The sequence below is a fragment of the Cydia pomonella genome, chromosome 5 (assembly GCF_033807575.1).
Source record: "Cydia pomonella isolate Wapato2018A chromosome 5, ilCydPomo1, whole genome shotgun sequence".
In the NCBI taxonomy this organism is placed as follows: Eukaryota; Metazoa; Arthropoda; class Insecta; order Lepidoptera; family Tortricidae; genus Cydia; species Cydia pomonella.
The window spans coordinates 2,763,507-2,780,310 of NC_084707.1; the positions used below are offsets into that span (position 1 = coordinate 2,763,507).

The following is a 16,804-nucleotide window of genomic DNA, read 5'->3' on the forward strand; positions in this document are numbered from 1 at the left end:
ACTAGCACGTAATTAGAGTGACAGAGAAAAATGCCCGCAATTGACGAACTTCGATTTTCGCGGTTATATAGCATAGAGTATATTGAATAGTAGGGTACACTAAAGTGTGGATGTAATTGGCACTGAGCAAGTCGTTTTCCATTTCAACAAATATCCGCCAAGTGCGAGTCGGACTCTCCCATGAAGGGTTCCGTACCATTAATGTAGTATTAAAAAAAATACTACTTACTAGATCTCGTTCAAACCAATTTTCGGTGGAAGTTTGCATGGTAATGTACATCATATAATTTATTTAGTTTTATCATTCTGTTCAATAGCGAGAGAGTGGACTGTAATTCGAAAAAGGGGGGCGATAGGGAATGAAATTTAGGGGCCGGTTGAGCAAGAAAGTTGTGAGATATTAAGATTAGAATATTAAATTAAAACTAAAATGTGAAATAGTGTAGGGCGAAGTTACCTTTCAGTCCGGGAGTTGTGGGGCTGAATCGTTGGTCGCCGTTGAAGACCGCTGGTGGTGATTCTGGCTGTCCTTGTCGCCAGCTAGAAGTAAGCTCAGAACCGTTACCTTGAGTCGTCCAATTTAGACCTCGGATTTTCCACTTCGGATGTGCCTGGTGCCCTTCGTCCACACAACACTGAGTCTAAATGCTAGAGACGTGATTGGCAGTAGTGCTTTCAATAAGTTGCGAGAATTAGCGAGAACGACGAAATACGGTGTTAACTAGTGGTAGGTTGATGACACACTGACGTGTCTATGACAGAGCAATATTCAAATTCCAACTGTGAGCTGGTGTTGCCACAGTAAATACGAGAAAATCTTATAGAATACAAGGCCAAAGCTGGACATTCCGCCCACCAAAATGCATTTGTATTTTGACTAAGCGAAAAGAACAGTAAAAGTGAAACAAGTGCGATAATATTAAAGCTAAACGAAGAAGGGACGACACAAATGTAGTGCATTAAAGCGACTACGCAGGTAGTGGACACAGCTTGACCACAGGCCGTTTGTACAACCCTGTGGCAGTGCGCACAGTAACCACACGACAGATCCCGTCAGATCCGGGGTGTGTGTCGATAATGCGACCCAGGGGCCACTTCATTGGGCTCGTCTGCTCGTTTACAACGAGCACAAGTGTGCCAACTTGGACGTTAGGGTGTCTGTCGTGCCACTTCATCCGCTGCTGGAGAGTATGCATATACTCCTTCGACCATTTGTTCCAGAAGTCCTGGTGCATCTTCTGAAGCAACTTCCAGCGTTGGAGAGGGCTAACCCGAACGTCTGAGAAGTCTTCCTCAGGTACGACCGATAGGGGTTCCGTGGTGAGGAAATGACCCGGTGTCAAGGCCGACAGGTCGTTGGGGTCGGTGCTGAGAGGAGTTAGTGGCCTTGAGTTGAGTAAAGCCTCGACTTGGGCCAAGATCGTCGAGAACTCCTCGTATGTCAACCTTTGGTTCCCGACGACACGCGACAAGTGTGTTTTAACGGCCTTAATTCCAGCTTCAGCGAGTCCTGAAAAGTGTGGGCTACCCGGCGGGTTGAACTCGAAGTTGATTGTATGGTGTGCGGCAGCATCCTTCACTAAGCGTTGCAGGATGTTGTTCGCACCGACAAAATTTTTACCTTGGTCAGACACTAACCGGCTGCACCGACCACGACGAGCGACGAAACGCCGAAGTGCGGCGAGAAAAGCATCCGAGGACAACTCGGTGACGAGCTCGGCATGAATGGCCTTTGTTGCGGTACAGACAAAGACGCAAATATAACCTTTGTACGTCTTGTTACCACGTCCGCGACCGAGAGCGATGTCGAAAGGCCCACCAAAGTCAACCGCTGCGCTCGAGAAAGCCTTCAGTTGGGATATTCGATACGATGGTAAGTCGCCCATGAATGGCGCAGGAGCACCCGGTGGCCGCACCCGAAAGCACTTCATGCACTTCGATACGACTGCATAAATAGCCCGTTTCGGACACATAATCCAGAAATGTTGCGCTAGCAAGTTATGAAGTGTTTGGATGCCTGGATGCATGAACCGCTTATGATAATCATCGATAAGAAGGAAGGTCAGCCGATTGTCGCGAGGTAGAAGCAAAGGATGCTTTACATCGAAGTCGAGAGAAGCTCGCGACAGGCGACCGCCCACCCTCAAGAGACCCGCGTCATCCATGAATGGGGACAGTCTTCTGAACGCTTTTGGGAGAGAGTTCGAATGATTGTTCAAAATGATTTCGATTTCCTGAGCGAAGCTGCGCTGCTGCACGAAACGTACAATAACCATGAGTGCCTGCTTTATTTCGAAAGATGTTAAAGGACCGCGTAGCCACTTCCCGGGCGTTTTTCGGTTCTTCGCGTTATTCGCGAAGCGACAACAATAGGCTAAAACACATTGAAGTGTTCTTAACGACGAAAACTTCTCCAGTAAGTTGTCGATTAGTGCATTGTCATTGGACACTACGAGGACTGTAATCTTTTGCTCATCATGGAGAACGTCCCTATCTGGCGGCAGCACTGACTTAGGCCAGCTCTCAGTGGGGTGCCTGAGCCAATCAGGCCCGCTCCACCAGCAAGTTTGGTTGACTAAATCTTGGGGAAGCAAACCACGCGATCCGCAGTCGGCTGGATTGTCAGTGGTTCTGACATGATGCCAAGAATCGGGAGGAATAACGTCTTGGATATGACTCACACGGTTGGCCACGAACGTTTTCCACCTGGACGGACACGACTTAATCCAGGTCAACGTCACACTTGAGTCCGACCATGCAAAGATTCTGTCTACCGAGTGGAAAGGCTTCAAAGCCTCCACGACCGAAGCCATCAAGTCAGACAGCAGAACCGCTGCGAGCAATTCGAGACGCGGCACCGACAATTTACGCAATGGCGCGACCTTGGACTTAGCACACACGAGCTGTACGTCGACGTCACCCTCCTCAGTTACTGTACGGCAGTAGATTACGGCACAGAAGCCACGTTCTGACGCGTCACAAAATCCGTGGAGATGTAGCACGTCGAATTTCCCGACTAAACGGCGTGGCACAGCTACAGCACTCAGCGACGAGAGTTGAGTTTTGAATTCCTGCCATTCCAGCCTGATGCTTTCCGGGACATCTCCATCCCAGGAAACGCCCGAAACCCAAAGCAATTGCATCAGATACTTGGCGAGAAATGTTACAGGCGAGAGGAAACCTAATGGATCGAAGATTCTAGCTATCTCCGACAGAATGGTGCGCTTGGTGCACCGACCGTTAGGAGCAGCGGCGACACGAAACCGGAAAGAATCTGATTGAGGTTGCAATAGCAAGCCCAATATCTTTAGAGAAATGTCAGTCATTTCTTCGAAATGTTTAAAGTCTTCCGAGTACAGATCAGAAGACGGAAGACTCTCCAAGAACTCACTACTATTGGAGGTCCACTTCCTGAGGTGGAAACCCCCCGACGACAATATTTTCGTAAGGTCCACCTGAAGTAAACGCGCCTGCTCGACAGAATCCGCTCCGGTGACGACGTCGTCGACGTAGATGTCACGAGCGAGAACAGTTGAACCACTTGGGTATGCGGCTGCAGAATCACTGGCAAGTTGAGCCATTGTACGAAGAGCTTGGAATGGCGCAGCAGAAACCCCGTAGGTTACCGTTTTAAGACGGTAGTCGCGCACAGGACCGACAGCAGAAGGGCGCCACAAAATGCGCTGAAATTCAGCGTCTTCATCAGAGACCAGGATCTGCCTGTACATCTGTTTCACGTCACCTGTGAAGACGACGGCATGCCAGCGAAAACGTGTGAGCAGATCGAAAATGTTGGTCTGAAGCTTGGGCCCAGCGAGAAGAGTAGCGTTCAAAGACACCTCGTTGGCGTCCTTAGCGCTTGCGTCGAAAACCACGCGAAGAGGAGTGGTGACGGAATCGCGCAGAATTCCATGGTGAGGTATGTAATAGAAGTGGCCTTCACTTGTGGAAGGAGGTTCCACTTCTTCCAAGTGACCACGAGCCTCATAGTCATCCATAAATTCCACATACGCCCTTTTGAACTCGGGGTTGGAGTTCAACTTGCGTTCCAACGACGTGAACCGCTTGAGAGCAATTTCACGCGAATTGAGGAAGGTAGGTTTGTTCGCGGGATCGACAAATGGTAGTGGAACTACGAACCTGCCTTCTTCATTGCGATAGTATTTTTCAAGAAAATAGTCCTCGCAGCGTTGGTCCTCCTCAAATACGAAAGGTTTAGTCGGAGAACTAACGTTTTCTAATTCCCAAAATTTTTTTATAGAATCATCAAGCGACAAAATCTGCGAAGGACTCGACACGAAAAAACAATGATTTTTATTGTTACGATACGATACGAGAGCGCTTGTTGTGAGCTGACTCCCGTCACACTCACCCATAACGACCCATCCATAGATGGTTTTCAACAGAGTAGGCTGTCCAGGCTCCCCACGCCGTATACCGGGCAACAACGACGAAACGAAGACCTGTGCGTTAAGTAACAGGTCCACCGGCGCCGGACGGGCGAAACCAGGATCAGCCAGCGATAAATTCCTGATGTGCGACCACCCCGACGAATCGACAGGTTGAGGAGGTTGGTCGGCACATACCGGCGACAAAACGAAAGCTTCAAGTTTAGTACTCAGTGAAGAGGGTTCATTTCCCATTGGCTTGACCTCACATGATAGTGCGCCAAATGTTTGATATGGCGAATTGCCAATGCCAAACACGGTGTGTTGGCCAGAAGTTTCAAACCCTAGCATTTCTGCACAGGATTTCGACATGAAATTGCATACACTAGCACCATCCAGGAGCGCCCGCACTGGGCGGAAGACACCAGAACTGTCCCGAATTAACACCTGGGCAGTAGCGAAGAAGATTGTATTATCTCCCGCCATAGCAGCTAAAACCGTGTTACTACTACTACTGCTCATGCCATTGCTAGGCGGTGCAGTAGCAATCTCTGTGCCCGTGGGTGCTTCCACACTCTTTGTGAAATGCAATAAGTTGTGGTGCGAGCGATTACACACACTACAGCGAGAAGCTCGACAAGTTTTCACCCTATGTGCATTTGAGAAACATAAAATACACAAACCCTTCTCCTTAACGAAATTAAACCGGCCATCATTATTGAGATTTATAAACTTGTTACATTTATCGAGACTATGTTGACCCGAACAAAAAACACAACTCTGTGTTGATGTAGTCGAAACGACAAGGGCCGTTTTGTTTTTGGTTAACGGTTTAACATTCTGAACTTGAGGCCTAACACTAACACTGGAGTTTTCCAAAGCCCTGCTCCGCTTTTCAATAAAGTTTTTTAATTCCTCAAACTTTGGAACTTCAGTATTGGAAGCGAGTTGTAACTCAAATGCTTCTCGGGTAGCGACATCTAACTTTGCCCAAAGCAAATAATATAACATAAAATTCTTGTCGGGGAGGTTAAATTTTGACAAAATAGTTAAATTCTCATTAAAAGTTCTAAAAACCCTTTCCAAATCCATTTTGGTTTTGACTGGCTCACAATTTAGCAGTTTTTCATAGTACATGACCGCAATTTGCCTCTTCCTATCATAATAGTTGGACAGTGTTTCATATGCACTGCTGTAATTGTCACCTGACAAAGGAAAACTTTTTATTAAATCATGTGCGGAACCCTGAACGCTTGATAGAAGGTAGTGCAATTTCTCCACATTACTAATATTGCTCCGACTATGTATAAGGGAATCAAAAAGCTCCTTAAAAGACACCCAACTTTCCAGTTTCCCATCAAAAGGCGTAATCGATATTTTTGGAAGCTTAGCTAAATTATTCTCAAGCGTTAAAGATTTCACTTCAGGCTTATCACTTATTTCACTTCTAGCCATTTGTCTCAACCTACATTTTACGGATTTTAGCTTACTTTCAAATTCCTTGGTGACTTCATACTCCTCCACACGTTTTTCAGGTTTCAGTGGACGTAAAATCCGTAGTTGTGCTTTGTGAAAGTCCTTTTCTATATCCTTAATGTCTGATTCATCATACCCTTTCAAGTCGGAACCCTCAATATTTTCTAACCGAAAAATAGCGTAACCTCGCGCGACATGGAACATGTCTACTGTCGCGGGATCCGTGTCACTATCACCATGTACACTCATATTGTTTTAAGTGCAATTAAAAACACTAAAACGGCGAAAAACTCAAACTTAATTGCAAAATTAATTCAATAAAAACGAAGTACTACTGACTGATGACTGACTGATACTAGTGACATTGACAGTTGACGTTAACCCTTGACAACTATGAGAATGTTGCCAGCAATATTAACCATGAGTGAACGAATGATTTACTAAAAGCACTACTACACGGCCACCAACTTTCTTGCTTACCCTCGACTTTTTTATAAGTGTACCCTAAATTTTGAATTAAACAAATGATATGACCAAACAAATTCGAATAAGCAACAAACAACGAGAAACGAAAAACCAAAGGTCACTTTTCAAATTATCCGGCTCGAAGGACCAAAATGTTCAATAGCGAGAGAGTGGACTGTAATTCGAAAAAGGGGGGCGATAGGGAATGAAATTTAGGGGCCGGTTGAGCAAGAAAGTTGTGAGATATTAAGATTAGAATATTAAATTAAAACTAAAATGTGAAATAGTGTAGGGCGAAGTTACCTTTCAGTCCGGGAGTTGTGGGGCTGAATCGTTGGTCGCCGTTGAAGACCGCTGGTGGTGATTCTGGCTGTCCTTGTCGCCAGCTAGAAGTAAGCTCAGAACCGTTACCTTGAGTCGTCCAACTTAGACCTCGGATTTTCCACTTCGGATGTGCCTGGTGCCCTTCGTCCACACAACACTGAGTCTAAATGCTAGAGACGTGATTGGCAGTAGTGCTTTCAATAAGTTGCGAGAATTAGCGAGAACGACGAAATACGGTGTTAACTAGTGGTAGGTTGATGACACACTGACGTGTCTATGACAGAGCAATATTCAAATTCCAACTGTGAGCTGGTGTTGCCACAGTAAATACGAGAAAATCTTATAGAATACAAGGCCAAAGCTGGACACATTCTCTTATTTTAGAAGTTACAGGGACGGGGGGACGGGGGGGGGACGACGACACATTTTACCACTTAAACTTTTTTTTAAGTGTCTCTCGCGCAAACTATTCAGTTCCAAAAAAAATGATATCAGAAACTTCAATATCATTTTTGAAGACCTATCGACAGATACTCCACACCTCCCCACACGTATGGGTTTGATGAAAAAAAAAAATTGAGTTTCAGTTCTAAGTACGGGGAACTCTCAAAATTTATTATTATTTTTTTCCAATTTTTGTGTGAAAATCTTAATGCAGTTCACAGAATACATCAACTTACCAAGTTTCAACAGTATAGTTCTTATAGTTTCGGAAAAAAGTGGATGTCACAGCCAAAACGGGCGGACAGACAGGCATGACGAATCCATAAGTGTTCCGTTTTTTGCCATTTGGCTACGGAACCCTAAAAATAGTTCAAATGCAAACATTGAATATTAGAGAACGTAACGTACCGAAAGGTGAGAGCGAGAAAGAGATATGCTGACTGACCGCGCCTTATGGCGACACGTGTCGTGCGATGTCGCCAGACATGTCGATTGTCGAGCGAAGTCCGGGCAACGTCACGCCACTTCACCCGAATGTCACCCGACGTTGCTGATGACACGACACGTGTCGTGTGTAGGGTTGCCAGGCCATAAAATGCAAAGGCCGGACTGCGCACTATATAACGCCGGATATTTTGCCCTAAAAGCCGGACATGTTTTTTTTATTGACAAACAATGTTTTTACAGCTGGGCTGTTGAAAAAAGTATCTGACAAAAAGCCTGACAAAAGCCGGACAGGCCGAACACGTACATATTTGGCCGGACGCGACCGCAAAAAGCCAAACATGTCCGGCTAAAGCCGGGCACCTGGCAAGCCTAGTCGTGTGACATTTGTCGCTTAGTGTACCCTGTATGAATGGTGGAGGTAAGGAATGGAATCTCCAAGTACCAAAACGTGTCATCAAAAAACCTTAAATAGGTCGCGCTACAATACTTGAAAAATCAAATCATAGACAGCGCACTTCACTCCGTCAATAACGCCTAGGTTCTTAGCTACTCTGGAGAGATTTGGAACTATTATTTATAGCTGACAGCTGGACACTTGCAACAGTTCTGCCATAAGAGATTTCACTGCTTTTAATTCCACACTCCATAGTACCCTGGGTTGACTTTAGGGTAGGAAGCCGATTTGCACAGCTGACCAAGCTGCAGTGTTGCCACATTAAGAAATCGGCTTACAATCACCAATCAACAAGGTTTTCCCAAAATAAAACAAATATGAATATTCCAATTAATCCAGATTTAATGATTAATTTCAAGACAAGTCACATTTCCCGAAAGTGCTATCTGAATTCAGTCTTAAACCGGAATGCTAAAGTTGAAATTCCATTGGCACGTAAATGGTGTCAATAAACCGTCTGTCAACATTGTGAAGCCATTTCAGTCAGTAGATATGCAGTAGATAAATGCGGCAAATTTAAAAATTTAGGTACGAAGGTTTATCGTCCCATAGAAAATTTGAATTACGCGACTTTTTCTAGTGACAAAGTTGTTTGACAGACTATATATGATTAGGTTAGGTTAGATGTCTTTTATCAACCCATCAGCGTAGCGGCCGCTGACGTTCACGGGGCTTCACTATAATATAACAATAACCCATTAATAACCAATTTACGAGTTATCGCCCGGGAAGCTGACCAGAATTTCTGCCCCAGGCTAGTCCCAGTTAAAAAAGCAGCAACTACATATTGTTTTATTGACATAAATATTTAACTTGGCATACAACAAGATATTTTAGAAGCATATTATAATTATCTAAGCCTTTGTACTGCTTTCTCAACCATCGATATTAGCTTGTATTGACATAACATATTTTAGAAAAATATTATATCTAAGCATTTGCACTATTTTCTCAAACAACGATATTGACTTGTATTGACATATATACCATTTATATTTGCTTAAAATAACATATTTTAGACGAATGTATTACATCTAAAACTTTAGTACTTCTTTTTCAAATAACGATATTAGGTTCTATGGAACCCATTAATAATATTCTTCTGAAATAACACATTTTACAAGAATATTGTTACTAAGGTATCGCCTTGGCTCGCCTCAATCGTTTTTTGTCAAGTTCTTAAATTTGTCCCGTTCTGCTTTCGTCACTCATTCTTCATTCGTCACTTTCGTGGGTCGGCTATTTCTTATTCCGGCTCATTTCGGTATTCGTCAACATCTTCTTTAGGCATGTTCGATGTTTGTCTATGTTGTTTTTAGACTCAATCGTTATTCGTAAATTCGTTGTTGGACCTATTCCGTTTTTGACAAGTTCTTAATTCATCTCATTCTGCATTTGTCACTTTCACTGGTAGTCTTTGTCACCTTTGGTCATATTTTTGGTTTGTCTTTTCCTAGCCTAGAGCAAGAGGTAATGTAGGGAGCCATAAACAAGAAACGTCATGTCTTCATTTCCTGATACATATCGAACGAGATTAGAGTCAGACCAAGATAAATTGGCAGCAATTTTGACAGTGACAGTGCAAGTATTATTTTAAATGTCAAACTTCTATGAAACTATGACGTTTACTTACCAATTGCACAGGCTGGTTTATCAATATCGTTGCCAACTTAGCTTGGTCTGACTATTATAGAGAATGTGTCCAACAAAGAAATATATAAATTCCAAAAGAGGCGAAATAAGAAAAATACCAACTTAGAATAATACCAAAAACGACAGGACAAATAACGAGTGAGTCTAAAAACAACATAGACTAACATCGAACATGCCCAAAGAAGATGTTGACGAATACCGAAATGACCCGGAATAAGAAATAGACAAACAACAAAGATTACCAAAGATGATATGGAAGACGACGACTCACGAAAGTGACGAATGAAGAATGGGTGACGAAAGCAGAACGGGACGAATTTAAGAACTTGACAAAAAATGATTGAGACGAGCCAAGACGATAGCGTTACTAAAACTTTGTACTTTTTTACATCTAAAACTTGGTATTCTTTTTCAAACATCGATATTAGGTTGTATTGATATATACCGTTTAACTTTGGTTATAATAAAATATTGTATCTAAGCCTTTGTACTACTTCTCAAACGTATATAATAACACATTTTAGAAGAATATTGTAACTAAAACTTTGTACTTACTTCTTTCTCAAACAACGATATTTGGTTGTATTAACATACACTATTTAACTTTGCTTAAAGTAACATATTTTAGAAGAACTTTATATCTAAGCTTTTGTACTTCTTTATCAATCAACGGTGTTAGGTTGTACTGACATATACAAATTAATAATGTTCTTCTAAAATAACATATTTTAGAAGAATATTTTAACTAAAACTTTGTACTTCTTTCTCAAACAATGATATTTGGTTGTATTAACATATACTAATTAAGTTTGCTTAAAGTAACATATTATAGAAGAATTTTATATCTAAGCTTTTGTACTTCTTTATCAATCAATGGTGTTAGGTTGTATTGACATATACAAATTAATAATGTTCTTCTAAAATAACACATTTTAGAAGAATATTGTAACTAAAACTTTGTACTTCTTTCTCAAACAACGATATTTGGTTGTATTAACATATACTATTTAACTTTGCTTAAAGTAACATATTATAGAAGAATTTTATATCTAAGCTTTTGTACTTCTTTATCAATCAAAGGTGTTAGGTTGTATTGACATATACAAATTAATAATGTTCTTCTAAAATAACACGTTTTAGATGAATATTGTAACTAAAACTTTGTACTTCTTTCTCAAACAACGATATTTGGTTGTATTAACATATACTATTTAACTTTGCTTAAAGTAACATATTATAGAAGTATTTTATATCTAAGCTTTTGTACTTCTTTATCAATCAATGGTGTTAGGTTGTATTGACATATACAACAATACTAAAACTTTGTACTTCTTTCTCAAACAACGATATTTGGTTGTATTAACATATACTATTTAACTTTGCTTAAAGTAACATATTATAGAAGAATTTTATATCTAAGCTTTTGTACTTCTTTATCAATCAATGGTGTTAGGTTGTATTGACATATACAAATTAATAATGTTCTTCTAAAATAACATATTTTAGAAGAATATTATAACTAAAACTTTGTACTTCTTTCTCAAACAACGATATTTGGTTGTATTAACATATACTATTTAACTTTGCTTAAAGTAACATATGTATAATAGAAGAATTTTGAATCTAAGCTTTTGTACTTCTTTATCAATCAACGGTGTTAGGTTGTATTGACATACACAAATTAATAATGTTCTTCTAAAATAACATTTTTTAGAAGAATATTGTTAGACATACGAAGGGTAAGAAAAGTGACCAATTAGTGAAGTGTAGTAGTGAAGCATAAACTTTACATTTACACCTCGCGCCAAAAATCTGACGTCTCCTGTGCTGCAGTTTATGCATGCTCCCTATTAATACAAGCAAAACCGTAACATCGTCCTTAACACAATAAGAAACAACGATATTAGTTTTTATTGACATATATATTTAGCTTAGCTTAAAATTAACAAAAATTAAAAGAATATTATATCCAAGCCTTTATACTTCTTTCTCAAAACATCGAGATATGGTCCGTCCGCATCGGTATCTTCCTGCAAACAAAAAAACAGCATTTAAGTTTAAACGTCAATCTTCTATGAAATTATGGCATCTTGGTCTGGCTATGAAACCGCCTTTTTATACGAACGTAGTCCCCATTTTCCTCTCTGGATAATAACATTGTTGATATATTCCGAGGTCGAGGTGGGGTGCCGCGCGTACCCGTAATCTCCGCGTCAACTGTCTGGTCACCATTATACTTCGTTTTTTAGGGTTCCGTAGTCAACTAGGAGCCCTTATAGCTCCGCCATGTCAGTCTGCCTAAAAAGCTGCAATTTGGCATGGATACATAAATACAAGACAAACATACATGGATTTAATACATGGATAGTGTAATTTTATAAAATGTATATTGTATGTTAGTCTGTAAGGTATTTGTAATATGGCCCTTGTTGCCTGAATCAAATTTTAAATAAATAAATCATACTTGGCGACAGAACGGCGAAACAAAAAGTACAATAAAATATATTTTGTGTTACCTCCCATACAGAATGGTTTTATAGGTCATTGGATAAAATGGATAGGTCCTTAAAAACGAATATTGATCTCCAGCAACTAATTTTTGATAAAGTGAATACTTTCGGAAATAATCATTCCGAAAGAAAACAAATGTGCCCCCCTCTCCTCCCCTTCTGACTTTTGAACCATGGTTCCAAAAAATATATATAATAAAAAATCGTAAAAATAACGCTTAATAAATACTTTCAATAAAAACTATAGCAAATATGATCGGTCCGGCCGTTTTTAAGTTATTGCAAAATCTTCTCTTCGGTGCTGCTAAGGTACTACCTTATGCTTGTAATGTACATGACACTTACTGACAGAATGGTAACTGGAACTTCGCAGAAGTAAGCTTGAAGTTCCAAATCGGGCACTTTTTGAGATCATTTTCAGTAAATAAATTATAATTATTACGTATTACTTAAATTCGACCACGTTGCCATGAAATTAAAACGTTGCGCGATCAACTTTTGACCGTGCTACATTACATAATCCATTATAATTAAATTCATCAACAATTAAAGAGCCTGATAAAACGGACACGCTTATTTCTGTGGAGTTTCTATTAAAAAACGAAGTGTAGTTCCCGCATGTGGCTAACAAGGAAATAAAGAGATGGTGCCACACAAAGGCTGCTCGAGAGATTAGTGAAGCTGAGGTCAAGCCGCAGCACGCGGCCGGGCGCTGCTGTTCGCCGCCCGCGCCGGCAGACGCGGCGTCAGCTGTCTGGGCCCGTCACCCTTAGTTTCTGTACGGGGAGAAGGTTATAAAGTGAGATGTATGTGACGTTACCACACAAAGGCTGCTGGAGAGATTGGTGAAGCTCAGATCGAGCTCCAGCACGCGGCCGGGCGCCACGGCGCGCCGCGCGGCCGCCGCCCGCGCCGGCAGGCGGGGCGTCAGCTGGCGCGAGCCCGTCACCGTTAGCTCCTGTACGGAATAGGACAGCAGCGTTATTTGAGGGCGAGCTAACTTTGTCAGTAGAAAAAGTCGCGAAATTCTTGTGGGAGATCGAACCTTTGCGCCACGTAAGGTCATTATTAGGCTTAGGACTTTTGGTAGCATACTGTGGTTCTAGAATCCATAGAGTCGCAAAATTCATTTTTTTTTAAGTCAAAGTAAATATTACATGTTTATTTATTTGTAAATATTACGTTATGTTAGTAAACAGAATAAACGGTTGGGGTATGGGGTAGGAGAGTCGATTTTGGAACATGAAATTTTAGTTTTTTTTTTTTCTTTTAACATCGCAAAAGAATATGTTTAAATTGTTTTGTTAGATACAGTTTTTTATCCGATCAATATTTCATAAGATATTGGGGTTATTCAGTACATCTCGTTAAATATTGATCGAAGAATAGAAATGAACATAACATAACATTCTATGGTAAGAGAAAATAAATTTTTTCATTAAATTTTTTCTGGCCCAAAACCGTCTCTCTACCCCATACCCCAACCGTTTATTTGTTTTACAAGCATCAACTTAATTATTACATATATATATACATGTAATATTTACTTTGACTTTGATAAAAAAAATGTTTTGCGACTCCATAGATTCTAGAACCACGGTATGCTAACAAAAGTCCTAAGCCTAGTCATATGAGCTTTTTTTTTAACTTGCAATGTATGAATGTTTGGGTCAAATCTTGATAGAGCTATCAAGATTTGACCCAATTTAGCTCTAAATTAGACCCGCTTCCCATTATACTAACTAATTGAATTGAGACTTCTTGGGTGACTATATGATGCCATCGAGCTGATTTGATAATGAACACAGGAGGTTGCCATAGGAACTCTCGGATAAAACAACGCAACCTAACTGTGTTTGTTATCTTTCAAAAAGAAAATGGTACCATTCCTTACATTTCATTGAAAAATAAATTGTATGACAACAATATACATAAACGCAATATTTCAGGGTCAAGATAGCAATTTTCTTGATCTTCCATACATTTAGGACAGATTAATGTAATGTGACGTCACATTACAATATAATTTTGTTAGAGGCGTTTCAATTAATGGTCGAGTGCAAGCGTCAGACTTTAACTCTCAATTCTGACCTTTGTGTTGCTTAAATGCCATGAGCCCTTAACAATGTGTTTGTCCACGTATAGCGGAGCCTTTACCCAGTATAGTACGATGAATTTTATTGGAAAATCACCTCAACTTAGTTCTAAAGAATAATTTCCCGCTGCCCGATTATCATTTGGAACTAAAGCAACTTAGTTCGACGCACATTACAGAAGGTCTTGTTTGGACTCGTCTAACTTGTGAAATGTTTTAACTAGGGCTATCATTCTGATGTCAAAAGAATACAATTTTGCCCAAGCGTCAGCGCCGTGAGGCGACTGTTCCTCCATATCGGCCCCTGTATCATGGCTACAGTACAGTACCGTGAGGTTCGGACAGCCGCGGATGAGCGCCACGATGTCGGCGTCCTTTATGTCGTCGAACTGCCCGAGCGTCAGCGCCGTGAGGCGACTGTTCCTCCATATCGGCCCCTGTATCATGGCTACAGTACAGTACCGTGAGGTTCGGACAGCCGCGGATGAGCGCCACGATGTCGGCGTCCTTTATGTCGTCGAACTGCCCAAGCGTCAGCGCCGTGAGGCGACTGTTCCTCCATATCGGCCCCTGTATCATGGCTACAGTACAGTACCGTGAGGTTCGGACAGCCGCGGATGAGCGCCGCGATGTCGGCGTCCTTTATGTCGTCGAACTGCCCGAGCGTCAGCGCCGTGAGGCGACTGTTCCTCCATATCGGCCCCTGTATCATGGCTACAATACAGTACCGTGAGGTTCGGACAGCCGCGGATGAGCGCCACGATGTCGGCGTCCTTTATGTCGTCGAACTGCCCGAGCGTCAGCGCCGTGAGGCGACTGTTCCTCCATATCGGCCCCTGTATCATGGCTACAGTACAGTACCGTGAGGTTCGGACAGCCGCGGATGAGCGCCACGATGTCGGCGTCCTTTATGTCGTCGAACTGCCCGAGCGTTAGCGCCGTGAGGCGACTGTTCCTCCATATCGGCCCCTGTATCATGGCTACAGTACAGTACCGTGAGGTTCGGATAGCCGCGGATGAGCGCCACGATGTCGGCGTCCTTTATGTCGTCGAACTGCCCGAGCGTCAGCGCCGTGAGGCGACTGTTCCTCCATATCGGCCCCTGTATCATGGCTACAGTACAGTACCGTGAGGTTCGGACAGCCGCGGATGAGCGCCACGATGTCGGCGTCCTTTATGTCGTCGAACTGCCCGAGCGTCAGCGCCGTGAGGCGACTGTTCCTCCATATCGGCCCCTGTATCATGGCTACAGTACAGTACCGTGAGGTTCGGACAGCCGCGGATGAGCGCCACGATGTCGGCGTCCTTTATGTCGTCGAACTGCCCGAGCGTCAGCGCCGTGAGGCGACTGTTCCTCCATATCGGCCCCTGTATCATGGCTACAGTACAGTACCGTGAGGTTCGGACAGCCGCGGATGAGCGCCACGATGTCGGCGTCCTTTATGTCGTCGAACTGCCCGAGCGTCAGCGCCGTAAGGCGACTGTTCCTCCATATCGGCCCCTGTATCATGGCTACAGTACAGTACCGTGAGGTTCGGACAGCCGCGGATGAGCGCCACGATGTCGGCGTCCTTTATGTCGTCGAACTGCCCGAGCGTCAGCGCCGTGAGGCGACTGTTCCTCCATATCGGCCCCTGTATCATGGCTACAGTACAGTACCGTGAGGTTCGGACAGCCGCGGATGAGCGCCACGATGTCGGCGTCCTTTATGTCGTCGTACTGCCCGAGCGTCAGCGCCGTGAGGCGACTGTTCCTCCATATCGGCCCCTGTATCATGGCTACAGTACAGTACCGTGAGGTTCGGACAGCCGCGGATGAGCGCCACGATGTCGGCGTCCTTTATGTCGTCGAACTGCCCGAGCGTCAGCGCCGTGAGGCGACTGTTCCTCCATATCGGCCCCTGTATCATGGCTACAGTACAGTACCGTGAGGTTCGGACAGCCGCGGATGAGCGCCACGATGTCGGCGTCCTTTGTGTCGTCGAACTGCCCGAGCGTCAGCGCCGTGAGGCGACTGTTCCTCCATATCGGCCCCTGTATCATGGCTACAGTACAGTACCGTGAGGTTCGGACAGCCGCGGATGAGCGCCACGATGTCGGCGTCCTTTATGTCGTCGAACTGCCCGAGCGTCAGCGCCGTGAGGCGACTGTTCCTCCATATCGGCTCCTGTATCATGGCTACAGTACAGTACCGTGAGGTTCGGACAGCTGCGGATGAGCGCCACGATGTCGGCGTCCTTTATGTCGTCGAACTGCCCGAGCGTCAGCGCCGTGAGGCGACTGTTCCTCCATATCGGCCCCTGTATCATGGCTACAGTACAGTACCGTGAGGTTCGGACAGCCGCGGATGAGCGCCACGATGTCGGCGTCCTTTATGTCGTCGAACTGCCCGAGCGTCAGCGCCGTGAGGCGACTGTTCCTCCATATCGGCCCCTGTATCATGGCTACAGTACAGTACCGTGAGGTTCGGACAGCCGCGGATGAGCGCCACGATGTCGGCGTCCTTTGTGTCGTCGAACTGCCCGAGCGTCAGCGCCGTGAGGCGACTG

The 16,804-nt window shown here is 43.4% G+C and overlaps 1 protein-coding gene and 1 long non-coding RNA gene across 2 annotated transcripts; both read right to left on the reverse strand.

Annotated features, from left to right (window-relative positions):
- Positions 1–968: 968 nt before the first annotated feature.
- On the reverse strand, positions 969–4,874 carry LOC133518203 (uncharacterized). The gene has a single exon (XM_061851832.1). The coding sequence runs from the start codon at positions 4,872–4,874 to the stop codon at positions 969–971; it is 3,906 nt and encodes a 1,301-aa protein (XP_061707816.1).
- A 6,680-nt stretch (positions 4,875–11,554) lies between these two features.
- LOC133518434 (uncharacterized) lies at positions 11,555–14,659 on the reverse strand. The gene is made up of 3 exons (XR_009799478.1): positions 14,586–14,659; positions 12,982–13,119; positions 11,555–11,681 (listed from the first exon to the last, which is right to left on the reverse strand). It is a non-coding gene; the product is annotated as an uncharacterized LOC133518434 (long non-coding RNA).
- Positions 14,660–16,804: the final 2,145 nt, after the last annotated feature.

Coding starts and splice junctions, on each gene's coding strand:
- LOC133518203 (XM_061851832.1), bottom strand. CDS start 4,874: ATGGCGGGAGATAATACAATCTTCTTCGCTACTGCCCAGGTGTTAATT.